At 33.7% G+C, this 13,992-nt stretch overlaps 1 protein-coding gene across 1 annotated transcript in view; it reads right to left on the bottom strand.

The window, feature by feature from the left end:
* Positions 1-410: 410 nt before the first annotated feature.
* LOC123558166 (G-protein coupled receptor GRL101-like) overlaps positions 411-13,992 on the bottom strand; it is a 30,471-nt gene continuing 16,889 nt past the window's right edge. Inside the window, exons 6-7 of the mRNA XM_053544462.1 lie at positions 4,246-4,493; positions 411-473 (exon numbers count right to left, since the gene is read on the bottom strand). Of these exons, the coding sequence (XP_053400437.1) occupies positions 411-473; positions 4,246-4,493 (311 nt within the window). The remainder of the gene's footprint in view (positions 474-4,245; positions 4,494-13,992) is intronic.

Below are 13,992 nucleotides of genomic sequence, written 5' to 3'. Positions count from 1 at the left end.
AAACATTTATGTGATAAGAAAAGTTGTGCTTACCACCTAATTGTGGCATTTCTTGTGCTTGAATTGTTCACAGACAGACCGATTTGTCTGAGAAGTTTCAAGAACCTTTGATTAGGTTGCATGTTACAGACTGAAGAGACAAAAGCTTCTGTTCATTTATGTGCCTGGAATATTCAGATTTTGAGAAAATTATGAGAACACTAATTGAGAAATATTAGCCCAATGAGAGTGTTATCATCTATCTAAAATATTAAAAGGTCATCTCAGTAGTTTGAGAACAACAAAACCTAGTTCAAATATTGACATCATACAGAAATGTACAAACCAAGGTGGTTTATTTTAAGTAAAGATGTCTAAAGTTAATCTGCGAACAATGAAATCTAAATATTTATCAATATTAATTGTTTCTTTTATCTTACTGTCGTTTTACTGGAATGATGTGATACATTTAAATTATGAATTACCCTTATAAACTGTAAAAAAAAAACACATTATAAACTGTGTAATATCAAACATGGCGGAACAATAAGCCGGTACATCACATAAAATACTTATAAGCAAAACTCTTTTCCCCAAATATGTTTACATACAGAGTATGATAAAACTAGCGTCTAAATATATAAAGCTAATTTTCTCAATAGTTCTTTTCTTTGCCAAGCCAGTGGCATTATTTTGTGGTTTTATAAACCGACATCTGTGCTCGAATTCATATAACATTATATTGTTTTTCTTTCCACATCACATTTTGCAATCATTTTTCGAAGAAGAATTCCGAATTGATGAATATTCTCCTTCATCATTCGTTCGTCCGCAACTGGCGACATTTTTGAATCGATGACGATTATTGGTCTTCTTGCCTAGAGGAGAGTAATATGACTAAAATGACAAATACAATGTATATGTGTTTATGTAAAAGTGTGGTATCTAGTTCCTGTTCGCAAAACTATATATCGTTTATCTATTTCTTTGCAAAGGTAGTCTGCTTCGTTGTAAAATTCCCAAGGATTTTCGTTGGATGGCAATGACTAATTACTTGATGTCACTACATCCGTTAACCGTGTGTCCGTTAGCTAATTTTCTAAATAGAAATGCTTAGCACAGTTCATTAATCCCTTTGAGAAATTGTGAAAAGGTAGTTTAAAGCCAGTTACAACAACCTACAGTTACACCAACAAATCTGTTTGCGAAGCACGATCGGGGATAACTAATGGTCGTTGTAAATGATTTAAAGTTCAAAGAACGCGTTTCATCATCAATGTGAAATAAGCATGTATGTTTTATTCTTTTTCAAAGTAGACCTTAAGTCTCCAATGTTATATCTCGGCATTCATGAAATGCCTGATAAGGGTAGAACAGTTCAGACCATTGTATTTTAAGAAGTGAGATGTTGTGTAAGGAACAAAACAGTAGTATCAAAATTAATTCAAGTCCTCAACAAGTGCCTTAAACTAGAGTTATACCTAACCATTCGATCATTTATTTAAATATTTTAGGAATATACCGTATGAAATAGGCCAGTATGTTAAAATATGCTCAAGAACGGCTTATAACATGACTTGTAAAATCGTCTGTCAAGTTTATATGTTGTTTATAAAATTAAAGTAGATTACACGCACGCACATTTATGATTCCACCATAGTTATCTATTTTTGTAGCCTATACTAACATTCATGATACTCCGATTGTGTGAAATTTTCACGAAATGATTTTGAAGTAAAAACCTTTAAATAAAATCCTGAAAGTAGATCCCTCGGAAGCAGTCATGCACAGCTTTAACTCATTTCAGTTTATCAAACCAAGAAGCATAAATATGCAGTTTACCGAGCCTGCAACATTTTCGTTTTTGTTGTGTTGAGCGACCTGTGGAGTTTCCACTTTTTCTATTTTACTAAAACAGATAGCTTTACAACAGAACTTTGCTACTGGTCTAAGACATTTTAAATATCATGAAGAGACTGATGAAATGACTGTTCTGGATATAACCGTAAATGATAAAACATAAGAACATTGATTATTTGCCAGGGTTGATTATTCAGACAAAATAAAAAAAAAACTCCACAGGTCGCTCAACACGACAAAAAAACCCCGAAAATGTTGATGGCTCGGTTTGATTAAGCCTATTTATAAACTGAAGTGGAAATGCATGCTACCATCCACGCCCTCTAGCCCCGGGTTGAGCAAAACGCAACATTTAAACATGCTGCAACTTCAAAAATCAATTTAGAAACATCTGCAGACGTATTCATACGGCGGTGCACATAGAACCTTCAATGATACATGTGTAATTCCATGAAAAGCGGCGTATGGTCCCCAGTTGAAATAAAAGGTTTGCCTTGACTCTATGATAAGCAGTTTATAAATCCTACCAGGACTGAACTGTTTTGATATTTGCCTTGTCTTCTGGCCTTTTTCGTCGGGCCCTTAAGGGTGTTTCACTTGTTGCTCTGCCTTCTGAAAAGACATTGAGTACATACGTTTTTGGTTTTTAAGGTTTGCTTTTTATATATTTATACACGAGCATTTTTGTGTTTTACATACCATGCCTTTTTGCTTCCATTACGTGTGTAAGAGATTCACCTGGAGGGGATTACTTTTATTTACACTGTCCCGTGTCTTTGGAACATGGTAGGGGTAAGAGTGAGGTTGGGTGCGCACCATAAACCGGTTTAAGCTCCCCAGTGGTATTTTTGCCACTGACCGTTCCAAGGCGGTGCCCCATAGTGTTTTTTTGCTTGTTCGTTTTGTCCTAATGTGTTGGCTTTGTGTGTGTGTGTGTGTGTGTGTGTGGTGCACGCGTCTGCGTGCTGTGGGATTCGTTTTGAGGAGGCTGCGTTATTGGTGCGTGGCATTCCCTGTTTGATATTTGTCTTTGTTTTTTGAACGAGTGAGTGAGTTGGGTTTTACGGCGAATTGACCTATGTAAACTGTGACCTTGACTTTGATCTGATGGAATTTAAACAGAATTTTTATCACAAAAGGATTAGTCCTTGACTGGGAATTGGACCGTGACTCATCCGTGCAACTGCACAACAGGTGGTTTTGGTCAAACGTTATAGACCACTGAGCAAGGGTGTACTTCTCTCAGTTTCCAGATTAAATATGTTATACTGATCTTGTATCCTTTATACAAATCTTATCATGTTTTTTCTATAAGCTACCGATAGGTCAAGGGTGATTTCGATACATCAATGCAAAGTTCTTGTGCGGAATCCGTTTTCCTACAGTGACCTTAACCTTGACCCTAGTGGCCTCATATGTAATTCTGAACTGTGTCTATAGAAGCAAACTACCTTTAAACCAAGTTGTATCACAATCGGTCACTCCCAACTCAAGTTTTTGCCGCCGAAATTTACCAATCAAATAACTCCTTTTCGAACATTGTTAAAATTATGATTTTAAGACAAACCTTTTCAAATGTAGAGCTCGGAGTTTGAGGTTTGAAAACCATGTACAATAAGTAAAACGGTAAGTAAAAGAAACAGACGCCTCATAACCTGTTCCTGAATAAATTACAAATACGCCAATCTTATCACAGCAGCTTTGTTTGTGCCGTGTGGCGGCCGTAAAAAGTCTCCCCGTACATTCAATCAGGGTTGTTGTATTTCAATGTTCTCAGATCGTTCAGCACGACTTTTATGTTGTGTTATTGGTACTGTTTAGTTTCTCAACATGACCATTTCGGCCTGGGTGGTTCCAATACGCCCAGTTTCATAGCCTTGGGTATTGTATAATTACCCCTTGGATATGGCGCCTGCTTTTTAATTTTGTCTTTTGACATTTCCTGTGATATGCAGGCTCCATAACCTCAGATCTCCTTCCTAAATTCCAGTTTGTTAAGCTCTGCTCATTATTTTCTCGTTTGGGGCAAACCCTTTACTTTATCTGGGGACCAAACGCCGCTCTTCGTGGAGTTACACGCCACAACACGTGTATCATTGAAGGTTCCATGTTCATCGCCGTTTGAATACATCTGCGGGTGTCTCAACTGCTTTTTGTACTTTAGCATGCTTACATTGTGTGTATTTAATTTACCTGTGCTTATCATAGACTCATGTGGGATACGAAATTCAAAATAAAAAAGTATGACCAAATTGATTAAAAAATTGGCATATATGACTGCAAACATATAGAACTAATTTATGAGCAATATATGTTTATTGTTAATTTAAAAAATCACCAATATATTTTTCACTGTTATTTGATTACAGAAAATAGTTACAGTGAATTTAATTGTTTCAGAATTACCTTTTTCTTATCAACCCCAATATAAGTATTTGTCTCAGATATTTGCTCGATACCGACATACGACTCATGTAACAGACGCATGAAGTCTGCAAGTTTCCAGGACACTACTGTAACCGTGGCAACTGGCAATTTTCCATCCCCATTCAGTACCTCTTTTATGCTTCGTGTTTTACCAAATGACACGGCTTCTCGTTTCATCCGTACAGATGAGCTCAGATTCTTGTACTGTAAAATTGCCGAACCAATTTCTGAAATTTTGAATTTGAAATTTGCCTTAGATTGTAATGAATCTAACTCCACCATTTTCAACGAACATATTCGTTATAATATGCCAAGGTACAGAACTTCAAAATTGGAAGAAACTATTTAATATGTCGGTAGCTTCGAGTCTAGCTGCACATGTTCTGCTTTATATAATAAAATATATCAGTACCCTTTGCATATTATTATTATTAGTATTATAAGTATACAACAGGAAAAATATTAAGAACGCGTCGCGGCTGGAATGTTTAAGCATTATTAGCTTCGTCTGATATTTGGAAATTATCTAGTATTATCATCACTTGATCGTTCGCGTCGATGTGTTTTGCAATTTGTAAACTTTCACAGGATTAACTTTTTTTAATTATTTTCAATTTTCGGAGTTTACAAGATGTGATATATCTAATGAGGAGTAATACATGAATTGAAATAAGAAATGTTAGGAAACACTGTGCCAACGCAATCATTTGAAATTGTTTAAGTGTCAGATGGTAAATTTATTGTTACAAGGTCATAAAAAGAGTAACTTTATACATATAGTTATTATGGTACGTTGCGTTCAAATCAATGGTAGCTAAGGAATCATTGAAATGTTAATGTCAATATTATGCAATGAATACAATGAATGCATTTAAGGTAATATAGAAGAATTTAACCTCCGTCGTTTTTAACACGTAGCAAGCTTCTAAAACAAAATAATAAATTGTCTAAGTATCTTAGCGTAAAATTGCATTACCTCTCTGGACTTCAGTTCTACTCTGCTCTTCAATGCTTGGGTTAAAACTCTGAAAAAGGACACAGTTATCAATTAGACCGAACGAGAATTTATGTCAGCAAATGACAGAGAAAAGGTCACATGAAGTGTGCGGCAGTTGCCTGCACTGCTGGGCATGTAAAAACTGCTGTAGAAGTTTGCTCTTGTCATGAATAAGGTAGATGCCCTGTTAACCAGTCTGTAGGCAACGTTTAATGTAATGTTTCCTAACTAAGTTTAGAATCGTGACCCCTCAAAACTTTGTGGTAAATCTTAGTATTTGCATATTAAAGCATTTGGATATGAAGAAAATTGTGTAAAGAACCCGTTCGCAAGGTTGAGTTCTGTTTGTGATAAGAGCGACTGTTCTTGCCATTTTCTATTCCATTGTTGTTATCCGTCTTTGAGGTTCGAAATAATATACACATCCCCTCTGTTAAGTTCGTTAACCCTGTTTCCATCTGTATCATTGTTGATATTTAGAAGAAGAATAACACATTAATATTGAAAATATTGAATTATGTTCCATATATATATATACAATGTATTTCTTCAGCCTTGCAATTTGAACCTATAAATTTGATGATTTTCAAATTCTGTTTAACTGAAATGGAACATGATTCAATATTTTCAATATCAATGTGTTAGTTATTATGTGACAAATTTATAACTGTATTGTTAGCGTCGAAGTTAAAAGGATTTTAGCTCCCAAGTTAAAATATTCCTATAAGTAAGTCAAATAAAATGCAGATAACGTCCCCGTCGGCTTCAATTACTTTTATTTAAGCCTACAGTCATACATACGGATATGTCTTTGCGTTGAGCTACGGTGTGGTTGGAACTGGTCTGTGGGGGGTGCGGACACGGGTAAATACGGAGCAGTACGTCTTAGTAAAAATGGTGAGAAACGGGGAACAAACAAATACAGGACGCGAATAAGTACTACGTTGAACTACGTTTTACTGCGCCTGGAAACTTGCCCAGCGCGTGAACAGGTCTGCGGTGAACTACGTTAAACTACTCTTAAGTACGGACAGCCTCGGATAACTACGTTCAGCTACGATCAATACGGCAAGGTACTTTTCAGTACGTATAACTACGTTTCAGTACGTTTAACTACGCATGAATACATTTCAACAAAGTTGGACTAAAATCATGCTCAAATTTTTGTGCATGTACAAAAGTTTGAGAAACTTGAACGTTTGGAATAAGTCTTTAATAGCAGAGCTACCGGCGCCGCGAAGCGGCGCCGACAGCGTCGCATTACGGTTAGACGTATGAAAAAGAAAATGAACAGAGAGATCTAACTGTGTATACTATCGAGTTGAAAATTCGTGGTACTTTTTGGAATCGGTGTTGTTCGGATTTTTTCAAGTACACTATGCACATAGTAATCAATCAGTAAACACGTCAGTAGACGCTTACTGTTAACGGTTGACAAAAGCGTCTCGCTTACTGCTTTGAATATTGATTAAAATGCAAATGAGCGTTTGATAATAAGAAATAAGTGCTAAATACATTTTCTACGAAGAAATAAAGAAATAAAACACAATATTTTCATTTTGAAACGACTTTCGTCACGCTGCCATTATTGAACTTTATTATATATACTTATGTTTGTCTTATGACGTCATAACTTCACAATGGTGTAGTGGTTAGCGAGTTCGCGTTGTAATCCAGAGGTCGTGAGTTCGAATCTCACCTGGACCAGACTTTTTTTTTTAAATTTTTATTTTTTTTATTTCATTTTTTTGGTATTATTATGAGTTTTGAAAATATTGTATAAAGTCATTCATGTGAAATTCAACATGTGTTTAGTTTTGATGTCAGGTTCCACGGTAGTTCCTGTGTAGTAGTCAGTAGACATAACTTAAAAAAAGAAAAGCTTTAGGATCAAAATATACAGGCATTAAACTGTGAAAAGCAAATAATGCTCTTCTCCCCGTTCGCATATATTTCATCCATTAGCTTTAAAATCACTGACCAGAGTTTATCCAGAAAAAAAATGGCGATGAATTATCAACAAACATCAAAATATACAGGCATTAAACTGTGAAAAGCAAATAATGCTCTTCTCCCCGTTCGCATATATTTCATCCATTAGCTTTAAAATCACTGACCAGAGTTTATCCAGAAAAAAAATTGCGATGACTTATCAACAAACATCAAAAAGGTTCTAACTACCATCCCTATTCTATAGTGCTAAAAGATTAACCACTTTTGGGTTTAAAACAAGCTGTGTACAGTCATGTAAATGATTGTAATTTTCTCATACCAGGCGTCTGTTATAGCAGTATTTTTGACTGAAAGTTGGGACACATTCTTCCTTCCAAAAAAAAACAAAATTTGACAATAATGACAAATAAAAGAATTACAATAGTCATTTCCAGGATTACGTAAATTCTAATTTCTATTAACTTTGGAATTGGAACATTAACTTTTTACATTAAGTCCTCTATGCCCAACATTCACACGCAAAGACACAAAATTCCTTTGGCTGTTGGCCTAATGAGATTCTGTTAGATTTGAAATTTTCAAAGTTCAAGCTTTTCAATTTGAAGCAGTTTTCATTTTGTGACTGGTTTCCAGTATGATAATAAGTTATGTAAAATTGTTGATGCAGTGACGTTGTAATAAGAATAACAGAAATTATTCAAATACGTTTTTTTTCTTTATCTTTGTGCAGATGTTAATCTATACCGAACTTTCTTTTGATTATATACAGAATATTTGTGGAGTTTTCACATGTCGAGAATTAATCTTGATGCAGTCTTAAACATGCATTCAGAAATCATGAATTATCATTAATAATTTTAATAGATCTAAAGAACATAAACTTTCTAAACGAATACATAATTCCAGATAATTCCAGCACCACTCCTTTAATTTTTAACGGGCACTGGTGATTTTTCATGGGAGCTCTGCTTTTTAGGTAGCACCTAATTTCATATTACGTTTTGACCAAGTGTTGGTACGGATTGATATAGATTACTACTTTGAGGTGTGGCTTAGGTGCGAATCGATACGGATTGCTACTTTTCTATCCGTGACTAGACGTAGCTATCCGCACCGTATGTGTGAGTGGGGAATTATGGAAGCCTTAACAATAACTATTAACTAAAGACGGAATAAAAAGATCAGTAATGAAATATGGCAAACAGTCGTGTAGCGGGCGGACCAAGACCGGAACTATATTATAGAGTAATAATAAGAACCATGAAGTTACAACAATATATTCACAATCGCCCTAATCTTTTCCCTTGAAACTTCTGACGTTCATTTCGTATGAACAGCAAAAGGAAAGGCGCGAAAGTTACGTCATCGCTGCATAGTGATAACCGACAGCTGTTTTGACGACGTCCGCGTATAGTCAGGGAGAACGTTCCTTAGATGACGTCGCAGTTGTTTCGTCTGGCGAACAGAATGGCCGGGAAGCTGATTTTAATGCTAAATGCTAGAAATTATATGCAATTTATAGTTTACAAATGGAAAGGAAATAAAATATAAATATAAGAAATGAAACTATTTTCTTCGGTGTTCATGCGAAATGAACGACAGAATAAGATCGGCATGAACACCGAAAAAAAAAACATTTCATTTCTTAAACGAACAATTTATATAATTTATAAAATTAAAAATTAAAATGTTTATAAGAGTACTGATTAGCAGCCTTTCAATACGAGCGACGGAGGCAATGTGCTGATTCATAAGTTCTAAGAATTAATTTGCTTGATACAAATGAGGATGTAATCGCAAATCTAAATAAGGCCAAAGTCGGAAATACCTAGGCAGGTCCGTAACCGAGTTGAAGCTACGAACTTACTTCGGCCAACCATGGCGTTATTCTGAACCCAAACATTTCCATATATATAAATAAGGCTGAGATTAACCTCTAAATAAGTGAAACCAACTTTTGTCGGACAAAATATATAAAGAAAATAATATAGATTGTTGCAAAACATCACTACATACCAATTATTAAGTATCAAATACTTGATAATAAATGTTTTTTTCTAGTTCTAGAGAGTATAGAGCAATTTCGGTCCGCCTAGCGATTAGTCACCCGGTGCACAAGTACAAAAATTCCAAGATGTTTAACAACAGTCAAGTTTTCGACTGATATAAATGTTTATCAATCTATACACAGTCAACAATGAACATTAAATAAAAACGTCAATTTGATTGAATACGACAAGTAATTATTAATTGAACTGTTGAAAAATTCAAACTAACATTGCGTACTTTTACAGTGTCATTGCGAAAGCTACAATTAAAGTTTCGCTAACTGAAACAAACACGTGACCTAATATTTTGGAATGTATAAACAACAATTTAATAATATGATTAGTTATCTGACAATACCTAAATATGTTACAAAAAAAATGAACTTTAATTAAAGAGTGGCTGATAAATAGCCAAACAATTATGAAATCAAAAACAAAAGAAAAAAAAAAAAAAAAAAAAAAAAAACTTATGTTAGGCCGTAACAGCAGTACAAGACAATTTCACGGAAACGAGGATGTGAGACCTTATGGCTCACAACATATTTGCTTTGGTAAACATTTTACTGGCAGGACTACTGTTTAGGACACTGGCTTTATAACGTGACAATAAAATAAGTTAACGACATCAGCAAGTAGTTAGACTGCATAAACACATTATTTCTAAGATATCAAAGGTAATTAAGAAAAGTAAAGTTTTATTTGTAAAACCATTCGGTCTCATTTTGGTTCTACACACGTGTTATAGTCATGTAACGAAGTAGAAAATAATCGATTACCTTCTTCCCAATAATTGCAGTCAATGTATATAAAATCGGGTTCAGTGCAGAATTGATGGGCAATATGAACACTGCTGTCCATGCGTATACATCGCCAGAAATTGGATAACCATTTAGTGCCATTATTCCTGAAACGTAAGGGTTTTGATTAATGATTAGTTATTGCGACTATCCAGAAATGTTTCCAAAAGGTTATTTATCCCCATTTTAATGTAATTGATAAACTTGCTAAAGTAGTGTAAAACTAGAGTAGTAGACTAGTAAAAAGATGACCGAAAAACTGTAACGAATATGCATTTCAAACAACATTTACTTGTAATTATATCCAATCTTGGTTGCTTTCTCACATAAGACATTGTAACGCTTAAACATTCTCTAAACAAACAAAGTTTCTCTATGCTCCTGGAATATATTCGGCACATTGGAAGTTTGAGAATATGAACATATTCATATTATAGGACATGAAAGAATAAAATCCCGTTTGATTCATGTTTTCCGTTTTTTCGTGAATTTTATCTACAGTTTGCAAAACCAGGAATAACATATTCAGTACAAAACCGTTATTTCTACTTCCGTTATTTCGATATCTCGAATGGATTTTCCTAGTCCCGATTTTCCCTTCTTATTTTATCTCGGATATCTCGATTTGGTTATTTCGAATATTTCGATATTCGACTAAATTTTCAGTCCCCAACTTTGAAATTTACTCTATTCAGACATCGGTTATCTCGAGTGGACATTTATTGTTTGCCAAAGGCAGGTGAAAAAAGCTGCACATGCTGATATTCGCTCAATTATTGTCTGCCGCCGTTGGTGCGAAGAACAACAAACACAGTTATTTACTCAGACAGGGTGCGGTCATGACTGTTTGTTTTAATAAAATTATTATTATTATTATTATTATTATTATTATGCACAACGCCATTGAATTATTCAGTTTCAGTTTCACAAATCGCAAGATGATGGAAAGAGGTTTTGAAACCAGGAAGTAGATTATACTAAAGTATAATGAAACAAATTAACATGAAACAAACGCCAAAAAGGATTTTTGAATAAATAATTTGAATAAGTAATGACCAATCAATATGTAAAACATAATATTTATAGTCCCTGGCTCGCCGATTTTGCTTTTTCCGCGTTACCACCGGCACGAATATTTGCCTTGAATGGAAAATTGCGATGATTCTCACATTGAACGGCTGTTGACAAGAGCGAAAAATCGCGATGATTATATAATACACCGCAATAAAAGTGTCACTAAATGCCCGCGGCGAGTCACGAGGAATAATCTCAGCGGGTCGCGGTGAATTGCGATTGATCGCGGTGAACCACCGGCAATCACCGCTAAATCAATGTAAATTGTGTAGGTTAAATACATATAAACTGTCTACTTTTATTACATGTATAATTGCATTAGTTTATTCTGTTAAAATGGACAAATAATAGGGTTTAAGAACAAGTAAATAAAATTAATGTTGATATGTAATCATTCCATTAGTTTAATAATTTATCTATAGTATTTAACAAATTAAAATTTATTCCTATCTTACCTTTTGGATAAATTTCAAAATTTACACGTAGGGCTTGGTGTCGCAATTTTGTAGTTTTAAGTTAATATTTAATGATTTCCTGTAGAGGATAAATGTTTATATTCATTCGCAAAATAAAATAGAAATATAAGTTATATATAGCATTTCACAAAAACTGTCTCATGTCATGGTTAGAGAAACAAAAATTTGACCCGTTTCACACTTGCAGGAAGTGTCACTTTTCAAATTGTTTATTCTCATCAATATTTTAAGTCAAATACTGTATGCGACACGTACTTGACACTTGACACTTTTCTATTTTTGTAAAGTAACAGTTGCACAATGTGATATGTATTATCAACAGACATTATATCAGGCATCTTTTTTTATAGAATATTATATAAAATATATAAAGAAATCGTTGTTTAAATACTTTCTAAGTAAACCGCTTTACATTTCGGCAAGGATGGTCACCTGTCTTTACAAAGTTTTAAATATAATTTTATAATAAAGTTTTATTAAATCTTTAGGCACAATAAAAATCAGAAATAAGAGTCTTATCGTTTTCAATTTTAGCTAGTTTTAAAAGTTTTAACCAAATTGTACACAATTTTTACATGTTTTACATAGAATAGAGACAAACGTAATAAGAACATACAGAGCAGGGTAATTAGGTATAAGAAAGAAGTCACCATAGGAAAATCCAGTAGTAAGGAAGTACAGTAAACAAGCAGACGACGACAGGTAACCGAAAGCAGGTAACAAGTAAACAGGTAAATTTTAGCTAAGAATTATACCGCGAAATTGAGGTGTCCCGTACACAGGAAATGTGTGTAGAGCTTTTATTATTCAATAGATTTGCTTCAAACTTTTCACATTGATAGATACAGCTAGATTTTCAGGGCATTTTCATTAAGATATAAACATTAAACTAAACAAAATTACATAAAAACGGCCGATTTTCCGTAAAATTACCGGTAAAATTTCATACAGCGCGGTCGTAAATAGCTATTATGTCTAAAAAGTAAATGAATTGAATGCGGATATTAAATTTGGACTTTCGGCTAGAAAAGGCAAACAATAGAATTAAAAAATCTTTAATTTAAAAAAAATGCCGCCAATTTAAAAACATACAGTAAAGCGAAATTGCTAACCATAATGCAAATAGTACGTGGTGTAAGATATTCGATATGACATATATACGAGGAATCTTTCAAAATATATGCCATACTTAATTTACCCATCATACAAAACTTTTTTACTATGATAAAACAATTAAGTAAAGTAAAAACTGACTTTTAAGATCGGTCGTAGAAATCTAGCGGTGTGCCGTAACCATGGAAACGGCTACAGAAGCTGGTAATCGCGGAAACTCGAAAAACTTTCTTTTGTCATATTTCAAAAGGTAGTAGTATTAGAAACTTGATTTTTTCAAATTTTCATTAAGTTATGAATATCTATTGTTTGCAGTGATTATATTCTAAATATCTTATTTAATTTCTTAATTGTCGTCAGCACGTGCAGTTTTAGTAATGAGCACGTGCATTCAATTGTAAACTAACAAAGTGTCTTTTTTAAATCAGAAAATGTTTTCTGGACTTAATTACAACTATTGCTGATTTTTGGCTTGAAAATGTTATATAATACGCATGCAATTAAAATTCTAAAAAATTTGATACGTCAGTTTAACAGCATTTTATATAATAATGCAGCGGATTGCATTCCATATAGGCTATTAATTCGCTTCCTTTTTCAATACATATGAACAATGAAGTTAATTAATAATGCGTTAAGTATCGGCTTGGAATATTTATTAGATATATGAAAAACAACAATGTTTATGTAATTAATTGTTGGAAAACATGTGGATAAATTGTTTTTGTGACATTGCCTTTTGTTAGCTGTCAGTATTGTATAGATACGCTTAACATATTATAATGCAAGCACAAAATTGTTCCCTTTTTCGTTGATAGTTTACTATTACTGTTACGAAATCAAGTATTTTAGATTTGATACTTCTATTTCTTTAATAACTAATAATATTACCGGACTTTTCTCCATAATTCACCGGAACCATTATGGGAGTAAACTAGGCCTAGAGTAAAGGCTTCCAGTGTGTGTAGAGCGGTTCTACCAAAGTGATGCTAATGTACATATAGAAAAAATGTACGATGAAATTTGCCAAAAAATAATAATGTGTTGCGTATTTCTTATTTTCGGGGCGGGTCAGTTATTGTTACTCTGTTGAAATCTCGTATTATGCAATACACTTTCCGGAGATATCAACACCATCGATATGTTATCAAGTACTATAATAAAAATACGATGTTTTTGAAAGAGTACACATATATACACATACCATAATCTTGTTTTAAAAGTTTTAAAAAGCAAACAGAACGTAAGTATAGGACTATAATTAAGGA

This window comes from Mercenaria mercenaria, chromosome 5, assembly GCF_021730395.1.
Source record: "Mercenaria mercenaria strain notata chromosome 5, MADL_Memer_1, whole genome shotgun sequence".
Taxonomy (NCBI): domain Eukaryota; kingdom Metazoa; phylum Mollusca; class Bivalvia; order Venerida; family Veneridae; genus Mercenaria; species Mercenaria mercenaria.
This window is presented reverse-complemented; position numbering and strand designations above follow the sequence as displayed.